This window comes from Scatophagus argus, chromosome 12 (assembly GCF_020382885.2).
Source record: "Scatophagus argus isolate fScaArg1 chromosome 12, fScaArg1.pri, whole genome shotgun sequence".
Classification (NCBI taxonomy): domain Eukaryota; kingdom Metazoa; phylum Chordata; class Actinopteri; family Scatophagidae; genus Scatophagus; species Scatophagus argus.
Genome location: NC_058504.1, coordinates 6,067,685 through 6,089,479, shown reverse-complemented (window position 1 = coordinate 6,089,479; position 21,795 = coordinate 6,067,685). Strand labels below are relative to the sequence as shown.

General features: G+C 40.5%; 1 protein-coding gene across 2 annotated transcripts in view; it reads left to right on the top strand.

Annotated features, from left to right (window-relative positions):
- The first annotated feature begins 281 nt into the window (after nucleotides 1–281).
- fgfrl1a (fibroblast growth factor receptor like 1a) overlaps nucleotides 282–21,795 on the top strand; it is a 65,291-nt gene continuing 43,777 nt past the window's right edge. The window contains exons 1-2 of one of the 2 annotated variants that reach the window (XM_046405714.1): nucleotides 282–805; nucleotides 2,080–2,183. In XM_046405714.1, coding sequence (XP_046261670.1) covers nucleotides 2,093–2,183 — 91 coding nt within the window. In that variant the 5' untranslated portion in view covers nucleotides 282–805; nucleotides 2,080–2,092. The remainder of the gene's footprint in view (nucleotides 806–2,079; nucleotides 2,184–21,795) is intronic. The other variant, XM_046405715.1, reaches the window with a different exon arrangement.

The following is a 21,795-nucleotide window of genomic DNA, read 5'->3' as shown; positions in this document are numbered from 1 at the left end:
TCTATCTATCCATCTACTAATAATAATAACAATAACAATGAGAAGGAGAAGAAGAAGAAGAAACCTTTTCACATTTGCTCCGGGAGCCCTCCTCAAAGAAGGAAATTGCCCACTCGCCGTGGACCATTTCTATTCCTAACAAATGATTTGACTTGATCTGAGTTAATGCCCGCTCACATCCTCTTCCCTCTATACCGCTCCAAATTTGTCCTGTAAGTTTCTGATCGCTGATTGGTCCCCTCGCTGATTGGCCTGTCCTCTGATTGGCTGAAAGTTCCCTACTCGGACAGTCCGTCGACTCATTTTGTTTTCTCGCCTGCGGCTGAAATTTGGACGGTCTGCTGGTGCTGCAGGCAATGTGGATACAGTATTCAGGTTTTAGTCTTATATATAATCGTCTGAGTAGTTGCGTAAACGGACGGGGAATGTAGACAAAGTTTTTCTCTTCTTTCTTTCCTTCCTTCCTTCCTCTCCCGGTCCTGTTAGTGGTCTGGAGCGTTTCACATGCGGACTGTCATTCAGAAATACTACAGCCTGCATTTTGAGCGCTCACGTGTTTGACCTTAGCCGATTTATTTTTTATTTTTTTTCGCGTAGTTATCACCTTCCTTGTGTACCATGTCGACTTAATTTACTACAGCTGCGTTTTGTTGACAGACGCGTCTCCTAACATCTGTAAATCAGTTTTAGTGAACCACGGATCAAGTTGTCGAGATCATAAAATCACGGATTTTTTGGGATAAAGACACGGTATACGTGCAGGGTTGCAGAGGGCTGCAGAGTGTGGATATCTCGTTAACTTAATGTAAGTCCGACTTTATTAATAAGCCAAAGTTACTATAATATTTACATAATGTATCCACGGGGTCTTAATGTTTCTCTGTCGCGCTTTGTGTTGAGTTTACAGTGAACTTGTATTCCTTATTTTGCCTTAATATGCCTTTCATTCGTATTTCTTTTTAGAAGTAGAAGTTTAGAAGCTTACGTTTGACTCATATGTCTCTGCAGAAGTTAAGTTTAGCTGTGGTAACAGTTTTAACCTGTTACAGCATTCACTTTGGCTTATGAAGTGGTTACAACTATAGACAGCAAATAGTAGGCTAAATGTGGTTTAATAATGCCGTCCTGTATGAATGCAAATGAAAAGGGTTCATCATAATTACACCATTTAAATTAATTTCCACGTGCATTATTAATTTTTTTAAAAACCACAAATGAAGATCATTAGATCTAGGATAATCATAATGCAAACAGTCACAAGTTGCAGACGCTCCTCTTCCTTCAAGAAACTTTTACTCTTTAATTTACAGCCGATTTCAACTCATTTGTATTCGGTTACTGTAAATGTATGGAACAAAGATTGTTCAGTGCACTACCTGTCCAAATTCAAGTATGACTAAAACTGAATTTGATAGGTTTGAAAATCCATCAGATACCCTGCACTTTTAAGTGTCGAGCAGTTTCTGTTTAACCGAGTTTCTGAGGTTGACCGATCCTGATCAAAGATACAGCATGTGAAGTATTGAAATAAGATCTCATAAGGTTCAGGGAAGAATTTATGTGGCGGAAAGATTAAAACCACTGGTAAGGAGAGACATGTGGACAGGTGGACAGAATAAATCTGCAAGGAAAATAGTTTGACTTCCAGAAAATCTTTTGCAGATCTTAATAATGTTCAATGTAACGTGTTACTCTGACCGTGGAACATTTTCAAAGTGAGTCCATGTTTTCTTTCACCTTCTATTGAATGTTTACCTTTAGAATCTTAAGCCTGGTGGGTTTTGGAAACACCTGGACAGTAATTGGCAGTGTAATGAAAAATACATATTTTTTTAGTACCATTGTGCTTGGAGCTATTTTGTCAACGATTCATCAAAAACCCAACAGATGGTAAAATAATAAACTTTCTGAAATAAATCAGCCTCTGACAGAGGACAATACAGCAGTTTTGGTTAATTGAATTGACGATTTAAATAATGAACTGTAATCAAAATGATTTAAAGACGCCTGCAATGTGGGAAAACTTGCTTAGTATTTCCTGAATATAGAAATCATTCATGTTTTTTTTTTTCTTTTCAGGTCAAAAGACTAAATGATCCTTTTTCCTTTAATGAAAACCAGAATGGAGTTTCTCCTGGTCTTTGTGTTGCTGGAGTTGGTCCTGATGTCCACTGCTGCAAGAGGTGAGTAACAGATTTCGACAGTGATTTGGACATTGGATAATGAGATCAGTCACTGCAGCCGATAGCACTAGATAGCCGAAGAACTAGAAGAAATCTCCTAGTTTTGCATTCTTACTGTCACACTGCTCTTCCAAAGCCTCCAGGATTGGTTTGAAACATGGTGGCACAGTTGCTTTGACTGTGGTTTCAGACATAACCTTCTCATTAAAGCTGAGGTATGATGGAGAGGACCAGAAGTTAAAGCCTCTCCTCTGTCTTTTTCATCCCTTCTATGTCATGTTCTTTGGAACTACTGTACTTTAATTTTATGTTTTGCAAACAACTTTGTCAGCATTCATTGGCTCATTTGGCGCTGATATGTTTATTCAGCTCTGATATATCTGCACATGCTTGTCCTGAGGTTTACTTAATGAATGCTTCTGCTTTTTAGATACTTGGCGAACCTTACTCAGCTACTGTCAGGTGTTTGTGCACTCACCTGGCTGCAGTGGGGTTTTTCTACCTTTTGGTTATTTTGCAAGGATACTACCTCGTTGGCTGCAGTATTTCAACTCAAAATACTCAGCTGAACAACCCCACAGGGACATTGGTGGTCAGGGTCAAATACAAAGCACTACCCTCAGTGGTCGGCACGCTAACTTGTTTTTTTTCAATGAAACTAAATATGATAAAAAGTAAACAACAACAGCTACAGTGTTTGCACATAGATAAGAACGATCCCCAGCCTACAAGCATTATGGGCAGACGGTTGTTGAGTTGGCGCCCGTTCCAGAGATCACACCGATGATGAGTTTTCAGTAGGAACAATGCTGCATTCAGCGAGGCGAAGCCGACCCAGCGTGCAGACACAGGGCCGAAAGTAAACACAGGACCATAGACCGCAAAGAGATGAGATTAGATTAGCCTATTAGGGATGTTTGCTGTGCAATGCCGCAGCATTTCCTCCCCCTCACCGCCTGCAGTCCGTCAATGAAACCAGGGCAGGCACCAGAGAGAGAGAGAGAGAGAGAAGGTGGGGGTAATGGTGGAAAGGAGAGAAGAGGCGAGAGATGGAAAAGAAAGAAAAGCAAGAGGCTGAAGGCAGAACTTAGATAGACTGGAGGAATAATGTATGATAAAAAAGAAAGAAGGGAAGGCAGGAAAGGAAAAAAGGTACTAGAGGGAAGTAGTGAAGAAGAAAAAGGGGAAAATAGACAAAAGAGAGGGACAAAATGCCATTATGGGAATATTTTAGAAACCAAAGCCCTCCCATATCTTGTGACAAGGAAGACGACGAGTTCCCAAACAGATCTCTCTTGGTTTAAGTATTAACGCTGGAGATGTCGAACTGAAGCTGCTGTGAGCCCTCGGAGGCTTAGAGGTGAAAAAAAAAGAAAAAACCTAAGAATGTTTGTTTCTATATTTGCCTCAGACAAGTAAGAATTTATTCTGTTATTGTGTGTCTAACTCTGAAAGCTATGAAGAGGCAGCTGAAAGACATCCATGCAATATGGGGGTGCATGAGATGAGAGGAATGCTGGGTTTTGATGGCCATGTGGTATGAGGTCCATACCATGTAACTGTTAATTAGTGGTTTCCAGCTTGAATAATGCGTGACATCTATACTCCATGTCTGTATCTCATGTTCCCAGTTTGCAACACAGAATATAATTTTAACAAAACAGAAGAATTATCTGAAACAGAAAGAATTAACATCTAACGATCTAAATTAGGACCGCTCGGACTGCCATACGGTTATGTTAATGTCACTGTAAACCGATCCTCTCACGCCGTATTTATACCAAGACTGATTATTGCCTCACCTTCCAACTGCAAGTTGCTTGTGGCCTTGGATTTTGTCAAATGTTGCAGTTGTTTCTTGGAAGAATGCATCCAAAAAATGTGCAACTTTTTAGAAGAGCAGTCCATAATCAGTGATCTTTAGCCACAACGATGAGTGTGGTCGTTTTGAAACAGTTTGGCCTTTAGCTGTCGTGAGACTTGCCAAGTACAACTAAAGTGATCTGCCACTGGCCGCTAAGCTCCTTCACTGTGCAGAGAGTAATTACTTCACCAAGTGGAATCTGAACAATAGGTGACAAGGAACAGACAAGAAACATCCAAGCCTGCAGTATCGCAGTCTAACTGAAAAAAAGAAAAAAATCAAACATGTGATCTCAGAATGACCAAAGAGAGCATATCTTTCACTCTTTATGCTAAAGATACATATAAAGAAGCCTTTGAAAGCTTCACAACTGCCCTGGTCTCTCAGTGGGGTTTGGGCTAATGGGGCTTGTGCAGAAAGAAGACAGAAAGAAGAAGAAGATATCAGAACTGAGGCAGATAATATTGTATTTTACCCCTAGAGGTTACAGTAAATGATTGATAGAGAAATGTGCGTAAAGAACGTTGGATGCTCAGCTGTAAAAACTGTGAAAAGCTTATCATATTACACACTGAAAACATTAACTTTTTGTGGCCTCCTTTGCACACAATGCTCAGTCACAAATGTAAGGATGGTATCCCATAAATCCAGGAAGTTATGTCTAACATCATCCTTATAACTGCACCAGGTGGTCAGAGCCACACTAAAATTTCTGCCAAAGTACAATAATAGCTTATTGTATTAAAGAGAAGGCTGAATTAAGGCTGAATGTTCTCTATATTTCAATACAGGGCATATTGAAATATAGAGAACAAAATGATTCCTTTAATGGTAAATGAATAGACACCAGAAAGACCAATTAGTTTTAATGACTGTGACTTGTGGGGGGGGCGAGCATCAGATGACACTGAAGGCTGTTTTCCACTTTGACGGGCCGATTGGCAAATGGAAGCGTGAAACTCGCTGGACTGCTGCGACAGACAAAGATGAAGAGGAAAATTAGGAGAAGGAGTGACGGACCTGGTCAGAAAGAGTGGAACAGAACAGAGAGTGAGAGAGAAACAGATGAAGAGATAAAAAGAAATGGACAGACTGGCTAAAGAGAAAGAACAGGAGGAAGACAGAGTGACAGAAAGAAAGAAAGAAAGCAGTGAGCCCACGGGCAGAGTCAGAAAGTCATTCAAAATGCAACATTTCTGCCTTTCTTGCAGCAGATGTAGCGACACAGTCAGTGCACTGCAGAGACTTACACAACAACGCTGTGAACTGTTGGCTCTGTTTCTCTCTCAGCGCTGATGAAGAGGCATCTGAGAGGTGTGGAGGAGTGTACTGAAAAACATTAGACGCTTCAACTGAACAGATCAGACGTTTGTTTATTGGTTGATTTGCCTGTGTTTCTGCATGCCTCCACATCACACACACACACACACACACCCGCACACCTTAATTGTGCATTTGATGTGAAATGCCACGTGTATGTCGGATGATTTGATATGTTGTACTTACCCCTGAAGAGCGTTTTTTCTTTGCCTCTGCCTGTGAGATTTTGTGTTGCAACGACCAAGAGAGTGTATCACCACATCACGCTCTCATCTGTCTCTTCCACAAACCAGTGAAGCAGACTCAGAAGAGAAAGATAACGAGCGTGGATTTGTGTCCATTGTTTCCAAATGCACAGTTCTGCCTAAACATTTTAATGTCTTCCATGTGATTCTGCCATATCGACCACCCATTAGCTAGTGAGTGGGTGGGTGTGGGTCAGAGATCAGAGGGTTCATTTGTTGTTATACCAAGAGTACTAAAAATGCATCTTCACTGTACTGAAGTTGCCAGAACAGAGACAAACAAGAGAGAATGAGAAGAGCGCAACATCACTGCAGACAAAGACATGCAGACAGTGTAAACAGCCGCATACACAGATGTTGAAAATATATACAACTGGAAGACGCTACCCATAAATATGACCTAACACATGTAAGCACGCACAGACAGACACAGCCCAGAATCACTTAACAACCTTCTGTCCCACACACTCATTACTGAGGAATGTAATTAGCACGCTAACATGAACAATGAAAGGTAGGAGAGAAGTGTGGAGGGTAAAACTGACTGGAGGAGGAGGCTCACAATCACCAGACATGCAAGCAATGGACAAGAGAAGTAAATCGAGCCAAACAGACAGAACAGAGGTGTCAGTGTGGTGATGTTTTCTTTTTTTTTCCACCCCACTTGTGGGCCCTGTTAGGCACATGTGTAAAAGATTTAGGAGTCACATAAAGAAATGTGAGGTGGATGGGAGAAGCACATGAAGACAGCAGAGGGGAGTGAAAGTGCCTTTAAGGGTCGCAGTCAGACGGAAAAACGAGTGCTATTCTTCCCCTTTGCTCAAAGGGACACCCATCCGACTTCTGTGGTCAGAAACCCGTCTTTGGACAGTGTTAGCGCTTCTCAAAAGTGTCAGGGAATACTGAAAAAATAACCAAGTTTCTCAGAGTTTCCAAGCTGACGTCTTCAAATATGTTGTTGCGCTCAGATATCAGTTGGCAATCATGTAAAACACAGAAAAGCAGTAAATCCTCATGTGTGAGAAACATTTTTCTTTAAAAAAAAATGTCCTAAATAATGAAACAATTGAGCTTCCTGAGTAAGTTTTGCAATATGGAGCGCCCCGGTTCACAGTCGCGGTTACAGTTATAGGTGACCAATGAATAAATAGAGTTAATCTTTGTTGAATCAAGTCATTTTATGTTTAAACATCACCCATACTGTTGTGTAGTTTCCCACACAGTGTGTTTTAGATGAAGTCTAACTAAAGTTAGTGCTGATTAAATGTTACATTTTGTAATGAAACACCTTTTTTTCCTCCTCCTTTCTTTTCTTGAGAAGAATGGAGGACGAGGAGGAGGAGGAGAGCATCTTAATTCCTCATAGAGTAAACAACTGCATACCACAACCAGATGCTGTCTGACCACACAACTTCACCTCATTGTAAACAGACACACTCAAAGTCTCACATCACTAAGTCCCCTCCACCCCACTACTGTTTTTTAAGAATGCAACGCGTCCTAAGTCTCAGCTAACTATCGTAAATACCATTTGACATGCTGACAGTCATTATATGGCCTGATGGTGGTGGTGGACTTCTGTCCGTCGGCTTCAGTGTTTGCATTGGACAAGCCGGATCCAGCTCACTGTAGACCCTGTTGAAACATTCTGCAGCATCCATGCATTAATATTTTAGAAAAGTGCATTTTCTCCTCCATGGGACCCAGATTTTTTTTTTTATACTATGAATATTTTTAGTTAAGGAAGAACAGTTTTATGCACATGACCCAGTTTTAGATTCAACAAACTCACTTTTTGTGCCTTTTCAGTTGTAGATTGAGTCTCATTAAAAGATAAAAAAAGACTTTTTTGGTCTTGATCACATGCGATGATCGTTTTATCCTTCAAATAAGAGAAAAGCAAAGCCGTTCGGCGTGTGTGTGTGTGTGTGTGTGCATGCGTGTGTTTGTTAATTACATGGTGATTAACAGACAAAGGGAAGCTTCAAAGGGCACAAACGACTCTTTCAGCTCCTCTTGTTAAATCCTAATGTCAGGGCCAAATGTTGTCTAGTTGACTGTTTGGACTGTGACTGCCAGCAGAAAGTCAAAATAAGACAGACAGATTCATCTTCTTCTGCTGTTGTCTGTTGTAAATTTTGCTTGACTTCAGAAATTTTAAATAAATATTTGCAGATTTGAAATAACTATCAGATCTTCAACGTATGTTTATTGAGATGTAAATAGATGTAAGTACTGTACATGTAAATACTGCACATTTTCACATTTTTAATTTTATTATTTTTATAAGCTTTCTATTTTACAATATTTAATTTTTACTTACCTATTTTTTGGTAGCAGGGACAAAAAGAATTTCACAGCACATTGTACCGTGTATGATTGTGTGTGTGACAAATAAACCTATCTTGTATCTTGAGAGAAATAATTTGAAAACATGACATTACATGCGCACATCATCAATGAAGTCGTTTTCAGGAAACTGAATGGCGGACGTTAAAGGGCAGCCTCTCTCCACCACACCCCACTTTACCAAGATCAGTTCTCCTTCTCAGAGGTTTACAGGGCAATGTTAAAGGCTGTTAAAGGCCCACATTTAGGTAAAGTCAATGTTTGCTTTGAATTTGCTAATGGTGGGGTAGTAATGGGGCGGTCTGGACGTTCTCTGCGGGGGTTGATGGTGTGTTGTGGTGATGTTGGGGGTGTGTGTGGTGTGTGTGTGTGTGTGTGGGGGGGGGGGTTAACAGGTATAAGGCAGCATTACTCATACATGCATGTTCTGCCTGGTTCAACTCTTGCTTTAAACCATATGATGTTTACGCTGAGCAAAATATTTACACCATGTCTTTATGGCTGCACCATTCATTCTAAATGGAAATGTTCTTGACCATCATTTTATACATGATGATTCAGTTTGGTATCATTTAGTACCTCTGAAAACCTTGGGATCGTCTTTAGATCGTCTCTCTCTCTCCCTCTCCCTATCTCTCTCTCTCTATCTCTCCCAGCTTCTCTCTCTCTCTCGCTCTCTCTCTTACATAGTGTAGTATTGTTTGATTGTGGTGCCACAGTGCTGTATTGTGGTCTCAGTGGGGTTAGGGTATGTTTGGTCAGCGCTACAGCGTTGGAGGTTAAAGATCAGCCAGTGGATCAGGGAAAGGTCAGTCAATGTGTGTGTGTGCATGTGTGTGTGTGTGAGAGAGAGAGAGAGAAAGAGAGAGAGTGTGTAAGGTAGGGTCAAAGAAGACACATGCCAGCACCAGAGGAGACTGTAATAACACACCAGGAACCCCACAGGACAAGACACACTCTGCTTTCACTCCTTTATCTTCTCTCCATCTCTCAAACCGCTTCAGTTCAATACCTTTATTGACATGTGTGTATAATCTAGTTTTCAGGTCATTCTTAGAGACTCAATGTCCTTTTCCTTCTGTTTCCAGATTTCTCAAGGCCTCACTGACTAGCAGATCCATGCAATGTGAACATATAAATAGAGTGATGTAGCCAACTGGGCGGCTATGCAGACTGGACAAATTACTTCACATGGCTCTTCTTTGGGTGATTGAGGAGCTTGTGCTAAAAAAAGGTCGTTAATGCAACTTTGTGTTTTAACTGTGCAAATGGAGAAATTCGTAGGTTGTTTCAAGTCTGGCTTCTGGTCTACATCTATTCGTGATTGCAGTTAAATTGATTGTGATGTTGTCTTTTGGCCCGATGACCTGATGACCACAGATAATCCTTTATTAGTCCCCCCTGCAGCCCAAAAGACCTGAGTCTCCTCAGCAGATAAAGTCTGCTCTGTCTTTTCTTGTAAAGTTCATCTGTATTGTCAGTCGAGTCCGGTTTATTGTTCAGATGAACACCCAGGTACTTGTAAGATTTTACTGTATCAGTAACCGATCCCTGGATGTTCACTGGTGCAGCAGGAAAGTATTTGCACCTGTGGAAGTCCACCGCCAGCTCTTTAGTTATTCCCAGCGTTGGTCTGGAGGCTGTTCTGCTTACACCAGTCCACAAAGCCCTGGATGAGTTCCCTCTATTCCTCTATAGTAGAGGAAAGAAATCCTAAATCCTCAGAAAACTTTTGCAAGCGACTTTTAGCTGAGCTGTGTGAAAAGTCGGCAGTGGAGCGGGTGAAGAGGAAAGGTGCCGGAACTGATTTCCTGCAGTCTCATAGCCCCACATGTTGTGACCGGTTGATGAGGTTGTCCATGCTGCTTTTGTAAACTGCACTTGGCAAGGTTTGAAGTTTTTTTTCTCACTTACGTGGGTCAGAGATCTACTTTCCCTAGTCAATGTTCACAGTTTTCTAATAACAGAAACTTCCTTTGATGCCACCCAGCTAACCTCCAGTTAACTCCAGGTTCATTAATCATCGCTTGTGCTTCGCTCAGTAACGTCTTTATCCACCCCACTCTCAATGCTGATCAGCTCTCAACAGAGATGCAAAAGAAGCTAGATGACTCATGCCTTATAGACTTCTATCATCAACTTTGGAAGAAAACAGTGTGTTAAACCACCTGCCCGGTGGGGCAAATGAGTTGCTAGATTTAGTAGCCTAAGGTGGCATTTTACTTTTCCCATGCAGTCCTTAATGTTGAACTCTGCAGGTGTATCATCTTTAAAGTATTACATAGCAGAGCGTATTCCAGTAAGTTTCCACTTCATTAGAATTACAAAAACATATTTCCTCTTGACTCATGGTGGTATTTAACAGGCAGACAGATTGGTTCTCGTTACCAGGCATTATGAAGAAACAGGAACAGTGAAAAAGCTTGCTTTGGATAATCTGTAGGACCAATGGTTTTCATCAGGGACTACAATCTTTTGAAGGTGAAACAAGATAATAAAAACTGTCCACAGTAAATGTCTGTTCCCTCCATCATCTTCATCCTCTGTCTGACCTGCCTGCTCGCTCTGTCACTTTCTGTCGTGCTCTCTGACATTTTAATTCCTCTCCCACTTCCATTTTCTCCACTAGTTTCTCTCTCTCATGTCTGTCCCTTTTAACCTCCACCTACTATGCGCATATGTGCACACACACACACACGCAGAGTCTCCAGCTGTTATTCCTGGTGGCGTTACAAATGAGATGTTGAAAGGTGATCGCTGGGACAGGAGACACAGACCCTTGTTTTCTTTGGGCTTCAGCCTGTCAGACTGGCTTTGGTGTGGGGCAATGCAGCACTCTGGGCAGCTGTGTGTGTGTGTGTGTGTGTGTTTATGTCATTGACGCGCACCAAAAATACAACCATCATGACTTCAGTCTCAAATGTGATTGACATGTTATGGACAGTTCGACGCATTCTCTTCTCGGTTGTTTATCAGACATTCAGGTGACCGTTGACCCCAGGAAGTGGAGGCTGATCGGGGACAGGATGTTCAGGTGGATTGGCTTCAGGAAATACTTTTTGTAAGCTGTTCTAGTTTCTAGCAATGACATACACTATTGTGGTTGTTCTGATGGGCTTTTACTCATATCAGTTAAAGCTGAGTTGTTTATGCACAACAAAGATTCATGTTTATATCATATGTACCCCTTTGTCTTGTGCACTAAAGCAGGAAATGCTTTAAAGTGTTTTTCATCTAAATGATCACAAATGGCAGTGGAACCAGGAGTTTTTCTCCTTTTGGTGTGCTTTACAACAGTCTAGTCAAAAGCCTGAAACTTAAACATGGCACAAAGTCAAGAACCACCACACATGAGGGGACACAAATGTGCTCATCTTTTTCCGCAGTGCCAGCTGTCGATGTGGAATCCATACTGCAGAGGGAATGTGAGAGGGGTGTGAGAGATGTGTGTGTGTGTGAGAGAGAGATGAGTGTGTGTGTGTGTGTGTGTGTGCGGGGGATGAGGGGGGTCAGCAAGACGGGAGCTCTGCTGGCGACATCCACATTGGTGACTGTGACTGTGAGGCCAAACAATTACTGTTTTGTCCTCTCAATTTAAGTATGGTATCATGGAATTCAAAATATCCATATCAACATCCTCACATTTCTTTATTTTGAAATCATTCGTCATTTGCCATCAGTGCCCAGCGTACACTGTTTGCATGACATTTCTGAAAAGCTGTTGAAAATAGTCAGGGCTGGGTCATGCTGGAAAATAACTATTTTGTATGACATGTTGTCCGACCACATGAGACGGTAAACGTGTTTATAGCTGGTCTAAACGTCCACACACGAAGGTGACAAATCGGACGTCACAGAGGGAGGAGATGCAATCATTGTTTAACAAATGGAGCATATTTTCAGACATCCTCTCTTTGAAGACATTCATGCTGTTGCAAGTGTTTGTACTTGAATGAAATACTTGTGTAAAGAATGAAAAAAAAAAGAGGTCTAAACAGGCAGGTTCAAACTAGAGCTGCGCTGATTAATCAGTTAATTGATAGGCTGTCAAATAAAAGTTCTAAAAGTTGTTTTGATTAGAGATTAATCAACTGGAGTAATTTATTAAGTTTATTGTTTAAGTTTACTTTAAAAAGTGTGTAATTAATTGTGTAATTAAGCTTTGATGTGAATATTTTTTGGTTTCTGTGACAGTAAATTGAATAAATTTGAGTTGTGGACACTTGAGGATGTCATCTTGAGTTCTGGGTCACCGTTTTCTGACATTTTGTAGGTCAAACAACTAATGGATTAATTGAGGAGGTACTGATCGGTTTAATCCACATTGAAAGGAATAACTGGTTGCAGCACAAGTTCAATCCTGGCTTACTTTTTCACCACCACGCAGCTCCAAGCACTGCATGGAGTGAATTCTGGATTGTTTTTGTCCAGTCGATGGTGAATTTATCCCTAAATACAGTGAACCACATGATGAAAATTGTGAATTAGACTTGTTGTTATGCACATATGAGATCTGTTGTATGTCTGAAGTAGGATCCCTCCTCCATTGGTGTTGCTGATCTTTCTCTCTTTTTGCCCTTTAAAGGGTTTGCTCTGGGAGTTCTCACCTATCAGAATGGAGGGTCTGAGGTAAACAGACTGAAAAGCACTTTGAAGCAAATTGTGAGTTTTGGCTATCTTGATCAAATTGATTAGACTTTGAAACTGCTGCAAAAATGTCTACACTGAGCTTGAACTTCTGCTAGATGAAAGCCAGACGTCCATAGCCTTGAGACTTGGACAGTGTGTTATGGCATGAGTCTTTCTGGACTTCACATGCAGCCAAAGTAGACAGCACATCCTGTGATGATTATTGTTAATAATTTGTGAAGCCGCAAAGAATGGCATGACTGGCATTTTGTGCATTCTTCCCAAAGTAACAGGCAAAACATTGACACAATCTTTAAAAAGAAAAAGTGTGTATCTAAAACAGTGTATGTAAAGATTCTGATTACAAACAAAGTGAATTACCTCAGGACATAAATCCCCCGCCGGTAGCCACACAGCACTGACGTCTAACTGAAAGGCCAGCTGACCAGTTTGCTGCGTTAATTATCCCCCTCTACATGGCCTTTCATCGCACTGCTCAGCTCAGCATCCGCATTATCCAGAGTAATCCCTCTGTTGTGCTGGTACCATTATGACACAGGGACACAACAGGCCTATTCTTCCACATGTAATTAACAATGGTACTTATGGGCTGCTTTATGGGATTTAACCGTTGTGTTGTCCGCGCTTTAGAGAAGGCAACGAAGTTTAGAAGGTGGGGGAAAGGAAAGCGCGCCAGTCAGTGATGGTGTGGAGGTTTGGGTGCGTGGTTTTAACCACACTGTATTAAGTTTTTTAGATAAGGAAAGTCGTTTTTTTAGCATTTCTGTCCTGCCATCCCACGTACCTCAGCTTTTCATGACCTAAGAATAACAGATTTTTGGCATTTTCCAGATAATCCAGTGGGATCTTATATGGTCTGTTTCACTCACAAAGTATGACAATTGCCTCAACCCATAAAGAACTTCATCAGCTAATTGTTCAGTTTGTCAAATAAATAACGTCATCAATTGTGGAGATACATGCTTCTCACTAGACAGCTGCCTTATTGTACCAGATACATATTGAACCCGTTACTCCACTAGTTATTTTGCTGATTTTGACTTAGGAGCGCAATCAAAGGAAATGCTCATGGAAAGCTCAGAAATGACAATAATTCGTAAGGAAAATTTTAAAAAAGCTAAATTCCAAGGTCAAGTTCTTGTTCCAATTTTTTCCCAGTCGTTCAGCAACATCATGAAGTACAGAAATGCGGTAGCCACTATTAATAATAATATCACACTGAAACAACTGTAGCCGTGCAAGGATGCAATACCAATACCTACCTCACCAGTTACATGAACCTTATAGCATTAATATTAAGTGACTTTCTGTGACTTCTGGCAGCCGTCACAGAAACAAAGCAGAGAGGATGAGTGCCAAGAGAGGGAAGTGGAAACAAGTGTAATTTCAAAATTAGATTAAACTAAAGGTTTATGAACAGAAAATCACAACTTAAGTGTGTTTTCCATTGCCCCAAAAGGCAATAATAGGAACATTGTCACTGGTGTAGAGAGGGAGAGAAAAGAAGTTTAATGTAGTGGGAGTTCTGGGAGATTTTTTTCAGCTCTCCCCTGTAATTATGACGCACACACTCACAGCTACAGAAGAAAGACAGAGAGATTAGTCCACACTGACAGCTCCAAGTGCCATAGTGACTGATGGATTTCAGCTGGAATCGTGCGTGTGCGCGCATCCGTTCGTACATATGAGTGAGTGTGTGGTGCTGAGTGTCCACTATCATTCAACACTTCTCAGGCTCTGTTCCTGGCTCAACTTGTGCCAGTAAGCTTAAGGCTTAACATGGTGAAGTCATGCGACCGTGTTTGTAGCTCCTTTAGAGCCTGACGTTAGCTTTTTGCTTCTGCTGCGGTTGTGCTTCAAGAACCGTAAAAGTACTGAATTTCTAAAGTCTTATCTTGCTGAACAAGAAGTGTAGCCTTAAGTGTCATAAACTTTTGACTGCAATAATTTAGAATTCAATAGAAAAATGCCGTTGGCTTTTTGTCAGGTGACAACATAATGTGTTGATCAACATGTTCAGTGTAAATCCTCACATGCTAAAGGTTAAAGCTTGTTCAAGCATACACGTTTCATACATTTCGTTACTCTAATCCTGCCACAGAAACATTTAATAGAAGACGAAATTTTAAAATTCAGTCATTTTTGCTTCCATGAAGGCTTTAACAGCTTTGAGTTGTGTGAGACGTCGGCAGGATTGCTGCATTTTCCCCAGGCTGCGTCCCCTCTTCATTGTTCACTTTTATGTCCTTTCAAGATTTTACTGGACATTTAGATGTCAATCAAGACGGGGAGGTGAGAAAAAAATGAGATATATGCCAACGTTAAGCTTATGCAATTACTCACACACATACATGCACACACCTAATCCCATCCATTTCTCTCTCACACACACTCACTTGCACACACACACACACACACACACACACTCAGTAGGCTGAGATGAGACAGTGACCTGAGCTGAACAAATGGATTTAGTCACGGCTGAGGATTGGTGTGGAATGTGGGAGGTGGGCACGAGTGAGTGTTTGTGTGTGTGTGTGTGTGTGTGTGTGTGTGTGTTATGTACATGGTTGGAATGTCTAACTCTCCACGCAGTGAACCAGAAAACACACAGGTTGAGAAGGAGAAGGAAATGTGAGCGAGAGGAGAAGGAAATACAAGAGGAAGAAAGAGGGAGGAGGTCCTGTTTTTTTTGTTTGTTTGTTTTGTTTTTTTCATTTGAAATTAACTCGTCAGTTCTTCTTACTTGTCCTTGTGTTTATCATTCACATTCTTTAATCATCTTTTTTGCCAACTATGAGGCATTTTCTAACCCTGGTTTACAAAGTGCCACATTAATAAAGTTGTACTTATAGAACCTCGCTTAGTGTGTCTTAAACAACATTTAAATGTGAGGCAGGACATAACTATGAACTGAATAATACAAGTCACAATGCTGTTGAAACAACTGCTTTTACATTCAGTTTTTATTGCCGACTTTATTTCTTGCAGACCAACTCAAACTAGCTTTCTTGAATGTAGAGTTTATTTGTCATTTTCTCATTGCTCACTGGAGATTACAACAGAGTCTGTATCTACTGTTTTGGCCTTCCAGGGTCACCTACTTTAATACAACCCTTTTATACCTTATCTGCAACTATTTACTGCTAGGAAGCCGAATCCACATATTGAGGTGTTTATAAAAGCAGAGTCTCACTCTCGCCATCTTACCCTGTCTCCTTCTTTATATGGATTATGTCAATATGAAAGGCTCCCTTACAACAAATATTTTATCACTAAAGTGGACCATAGCAGGTGGCAGTAACTGGTTCTGTGTGTGTGTGTGTGTGTGTGTGTTATCACTGTTGTTAATGAGTAACAGTGTCTGCCTCCAAAATGCTGATAAAAGTCCAGCGGAGAACACAAGCTCGCTTCACACGCGCGCACACTCACGCTCACACACACACACACTCACACACACACTCACACACACACACACACATGCTCTAGAGTGTTAACTCTTCCCTTATCTGCAAGGCATGAGGCACTCCTCAGACACATGCAGTTAGTTCGCTTACTACACAAACGGATGTATTTAAAATGACCACTTTGTTGAGACAAATATAGCTCAGCGTATTTGTTGACCACAAAAGTATGTTTGATTTGTCTTCGGTTCAGAGGGTCATAACTAAGTCGTGTTCACTGTTGGTGACGCAAACGTGACAGCGACAGGATAAGTAAACTGGTCTGACCTCAGATTCCTCACATGCAACCACCAGACACCTGCCACTGCCGCACTTCTTTTGGGAGAGACTTTGCAGCCTAACAAGTGTTTGTTAGAAGTCGCGGGTGAAGGTCGGGTGGTTTGAAATGGTGAAACGGTTTACATGTCCGAGTTTTCTTTCTGTGTCAAAATGCCACTCTTTTATTCTCTAATTCATAAAATAAAATCTAATATCTGCAACTGTAAAACCTTAAATGAAAAACTTCTGTTCTGCCAAAGAGAACTTAATTTTCTTGACCAGTTTCCTCTATTTGTTTAATGTATTCTAAAATTTGTGCATTATTACTAGGAAAAAGGTTTGATGGTGAGATTTACTTTTTTTTGTTTCTGTTTTTTTGTTGTTTCTCTGTAGCATGAAGTACCTTTAAATATAGCGTTTTGAAACCTGCCTACTCCATGATATGTTATAAAAGTATATATACATATGTAAAACTATTATATTATCTCTTAGAAGTATTTAATACTTCAGACCTCAGATTGTTCCCAGTTTGTCTCAGGTCTTATTTTGCCCTAAAATAAAACCCAGTCCTCAGCCTCCATTCACTGACCAGCCAGGAATAATACATGAACAAACACATAAATACACACACTGACCTAGAATAGTACTTCATAGATTTATTTATTTTATTTTATTTATTTATAATAGACTTTTGACCTGCTTTCAGGTCCAGCTTGCCTACTTACTCCATTTACTCAGTGTTTTTCTGCACTGTTATCTCTCTCTCTTTCTGCTTTTGCTTTCTTTACTTCCTCGTTTGTCCCTTTGGTGAAGGAGCTATAAGTTGAATTTCCCTGGATGCTTTAATCTCTAATCTAAGCATGATTTATTATTTGACTAAAGCAACACTGAAGCTTGCAAAAATGATTCCCTGTGCAGTTAAAATGTCATCAGGTTACATGGATGCTGTGGAAATCTCATCTCCGCACACAGAAAGCATTTAATACTCTCACTGTCAAACTGCGTAAAAACTAATTTACCCTTCGTCTTTCTGCCGTGAACGCCAGAGGCAACAGCGAAAACATCCTTTTGTGTCTTCGTTTCTGAGCAACTACCAGATCTGTTTTTTTACTGCAATTTGTTAATGGATCGTTGATGATGTCTGTGACTCAGCCACTCTTTTTGTCTCACAGGATGTAAATGTAATACGAGGGAATAGCAAGTACCTTCTGTTACGGTTTTTATCCAAGGTAGTCATTAAAATGTCACTTTCTTGTCCAGTCTGTAAATCTTTAAATGCCAACAGGTAGTTGTTTGGGTGGATTAAGTCATGTCTCTTTATCCCTTCCTGAATTCATTTCTGAACTGCGTTTGTGTGTCTGTGTGTATTAGTGAGTGTGTGACTCTTATGCTGTCTTTTACAATTTATTAGTGTTTTTTCTTCCTTTGCTGTACTTCCCTTAATCTGAATTTATATATAATCAAGTCAAGTTGTCATTACACATACTCACACAAGTGCATACTGTGCATGATGTGGTTTCCGTAAAGCCCTTTATAGACTTTAAAAGAATTTTAGAGGTTCAAATTGCCCTCAAGTCCTCGGTGGTTTGAGGAACTTTATGTTCTCTGTCTCTGTTTTCTCAAAATGCTCGATCCCACTTTTTCCACGTTTGAATATCGTCCATCTTTCCTTTAGGAGATGAAACTACCACAGTGTTTATCTTTGGACCTTGCAGTGCAGGTTTTGCAGGTTGCATTGATATTTTTAATAAATTTGAATTTTGAAACTTGTGATATATATGATATGTATTTTATTTATGCATGTTATGTGAGGAAACAGAAATAAATTAGTGGCTGTTTGTTTCGTATGTTTTGTGTAAGACCACTGAATTTCCACTGCAGTGAACTGAAAAACCTGTCGTGGGGTTATTATAATGGTATCAAACCAGACCATTCAATAACAAATGAATATTCATTCTTCTATAATTACATCATTTCACAGTAGCAAGAAGCCTTGGTTGACAATAGTAGATTTCAAGCTAACAAATTGTTCCCATAATTGCTTTTTCCTTTTCTCCCAGTTAGTTGAATTAATTACTTTTTATAAATCTTTCCTGTATTTATTTGCGTAAGGTGTGTCACTAAGAATAATTGATATCTTTTTAATGTCTTTTTTTTAGGTTTTAAAGTGACCACATTTATTGTTCTTGCCAAGTAGAAAATCAACAGGAAAAGGACTGTGGTACATTTTCCACCTTAGCCTGCTGGTTTCAGAACATTAACATGAGATTTAAACACTGGACTGGGCTGAAGTCAATTATTTTAGTAATTGAGTCTTCTTCTGATTATTGCGATGATTAATGGGATACAAAATACTAAATATGCAATTGACGAAATAATATAGGCATCCTAAAATGAACAACTTGTTCAGTTGTTCATTGAGTAGCAAAAACACAAAGTAAATAGTACATAAAAATACATTAGCCAATCTTATAAACTAACACTGACGGTAACTAAACTTCCATGTTGGCACCATTTATGGCATTGTGTTTTTGTGGATGAAGTGTTTTTAAAAGAGGTTTGTGGAAATCTGTGAGCTTAATTCCCCCTCAAGTTTTTCTAACACAGCAACTTGTTTGGTAGGTTTCTTCTAAATAACAGCGTTGGTTCTTATTCTTAATCCCAATAGTGGAAAGTTTGGCCTCCAGTGAAAAGCAGGCAGGTGCAGCAGTAAGAAGAGAAGAAAGGGTAAAACAATATAACCAGCTTAGAAAAGCTGCAGTGAAAGGAGCAGAGAGAGAAAGCAGAGGCGAAGATCAAGTGTTGAAGGAGAGAAAACCAGCGAGATTACAAATCACATGTCAAAGAAAGGCTGGTGATTATTATCAGGCCGTAAAATACATGATTAAAATAACAGAAAAAAGGATCACAGAAGGTTTTACAACTTGTGTGTGTGTGTGTGTGTGTGTGTGTGTGTGTGTGGGTCGCTCAGGGGGATCAGGTTGCCGTACCAACCACTCAGCAGATTCCTCAAACTGATTCTGGCCATTGTGTTTTCTTTTGTATGTGTGTGTGAGAAAGGGAAGTTCAAGTGTTGGTTTTATGTGTAAAAGTGTGTGTGTGTGTGTGTGTGTATGTGTGTGTGTCATGTAGCCTTAGAATGATGTTGGCATATTCTCCCCTGCCTCAGGCCTAGTGTTAACTGTCAGGACGAGCTAACGAGCAGCAGCTGACCTTTTGTTGGCGTGGAAGTGGTTGGGTCAGAATGTGTGTGTGTGTGTGTGTGTGCATGGGTGGGTGTGCACGCGTGTGTGTACACCTGAAGAAGACAACTTAATGTGTACCCATCAGTCTGCCTATTGCCTCAGGCCGAAGAAAACAGGACAGTACAGGAAGAGAAGGCCAGGCAGTCAGTGAGATCTCAGTTTTTGTCGAGTTAAATGTCACTTTGCACAGCCTGATGAAAAAACAGCTAATGTGGCGCTACGCAACGAGCAGTCGCCATGGTCATAATCAATTTAGAGAGCATTGATGTGATAACAGGATTCGGGCTTATGAAGAGAATTCAGATATACAAACACAACAGCGGGGGATTACAGGGTTTCACTGAAAGCGTTGCATAAATAGCAGACTTATGGGTGCCTGGGTAATTTGAGTAACATGTACACAAATTCTCATTGAAGCACATTGCGAAAGGATAAACCTTGAGTCTATTTTATAAACTCGGAGCTTAGTTAAAACTACAAGAGAGAAAGGAAGAGGTAAACGTTCCTTTTATAACTGATCTGATAATAATAATGACCTCGTGTGGACCTTGTTGTCTTTCAGTGCAACACACTGCATAGCTTAGCATGCATACACACTACCTTGTGTAGTACATCAATGCTGTGTCCCACTGTTAAATGCTCTCCATCAAAAGCATTCCTCGGCTCTCCCCTCTCGCTCCAGTCTCACTTTCCTGCCAACAACAACGTTGTGTTGGACTCTGGAAAGCCATCTGACTCTGAGACCAGTGGAACGTTAAGGGCATTAAAAGCTCAACTCTCGGTCCAAAACCAAAGCATAAAGGGCAGTCCCGGCCGTTACACACTGCCAAAATATGCAACTCAAAATTTAGTTAATTAGCAGGCAATTTTTCAGCACTTGACAAAAAAATGACAAATGTATCTGGATCCTAAAATTATTTTTCTGCTGCTTTCAGGAAACCTCAGTTGTGCCCTTAGAGTAGGCCTTTATAATTCTCATTCATAAATAGTCATAATAAAAAAGATAAAATATGAGTGAATATGATTTGAACAAACATCACTCTGCTCAGACGTTAATTGGCAACAATCTTTGATGTAGAACAGAGAACCAAAGAAAGCAAACTAAACTCGACTATATCTGCTAATGTTAGTATGTGAAAATTCAATAATGTACTAGCAGTACTTGTGGGCCAATGGAGAAAAGCAGTAAATTCAAAGCACAGAAGTCGTGCAAAGAGTCTGGCAACAGTGTTTCCCAACATGAATGCAACTTAAACGCATACTATGTCATTTTCTGCCACTCTCAAAACAAAAATAAGTCCTAAGTCGAGTGGGATCACGGGAGCTGTTGTCTTCATTATTAAACAACCACCACTGCTGACAAAAACCTCTCTGACGTGACTGAATGTTCTAAAGTTCTGTTCATACTATTCTTAGTCACATTCACAGACTTTCCTCATCACTCTCCGACGCTCTCCTGGACGTTACAGCGACAGGTGACCAAACGCTTGCATAAAATTAGGGACTTGTGTTGGGAACAATGGGAATGATGTAAGGACACAACTCAACAAAATATGTAACAAAAGTCGAGTCGTTTTCACAGACATTTTATTGCGAAAATGTTGCATCCATCTTGGTTCTGTAAAATAGTTTTGTTTTTTTTAAAGGAGGGAGTAGTGAGTCAAAGAACAGACTGAACTGATTTCTGCTGTGCTTTACTTGGGCTTCAGACTCTTTCCTTGCAGAGGATGTGCAGCTCTGAGCTGGAAGGTTCTGCCTCTGTGGGAGTCGTGTGTGTCTGTTTCCCTATAGGCAGAATACCAGACATGCACATATAACCTACCTACACACATGTAAGGGGAAACAGAGGGAGGGGTTTGTACTTTGTGTGTGTATGTGTGTGTGTGTGTGTGTGTGTGTGTGTGTGTGTGTGTCAGCCTTCGATGTGCTTAATATTGTCATGGGGAGCCAGTTGCAGGAAACGGAGCACCATAAGCCCTGAATGGACTAAACAGACCAAAGTTTTAACGGCCTGCAATTTTCTTTCTCCCTCCCTCCACACACACATGCAGACACACAAGCACAAAGGCACGTGTTTCCTAAACGGTACACAAACATACAGGGATACACAAGCAGAAAAACTGCAGTTAGCGTAATTGGACTATGTACAATATTTGTCAGCCTTTTCTTCACTTCAGCAGAACATATTTGTTAAATACAACCCACACATGTGTATAC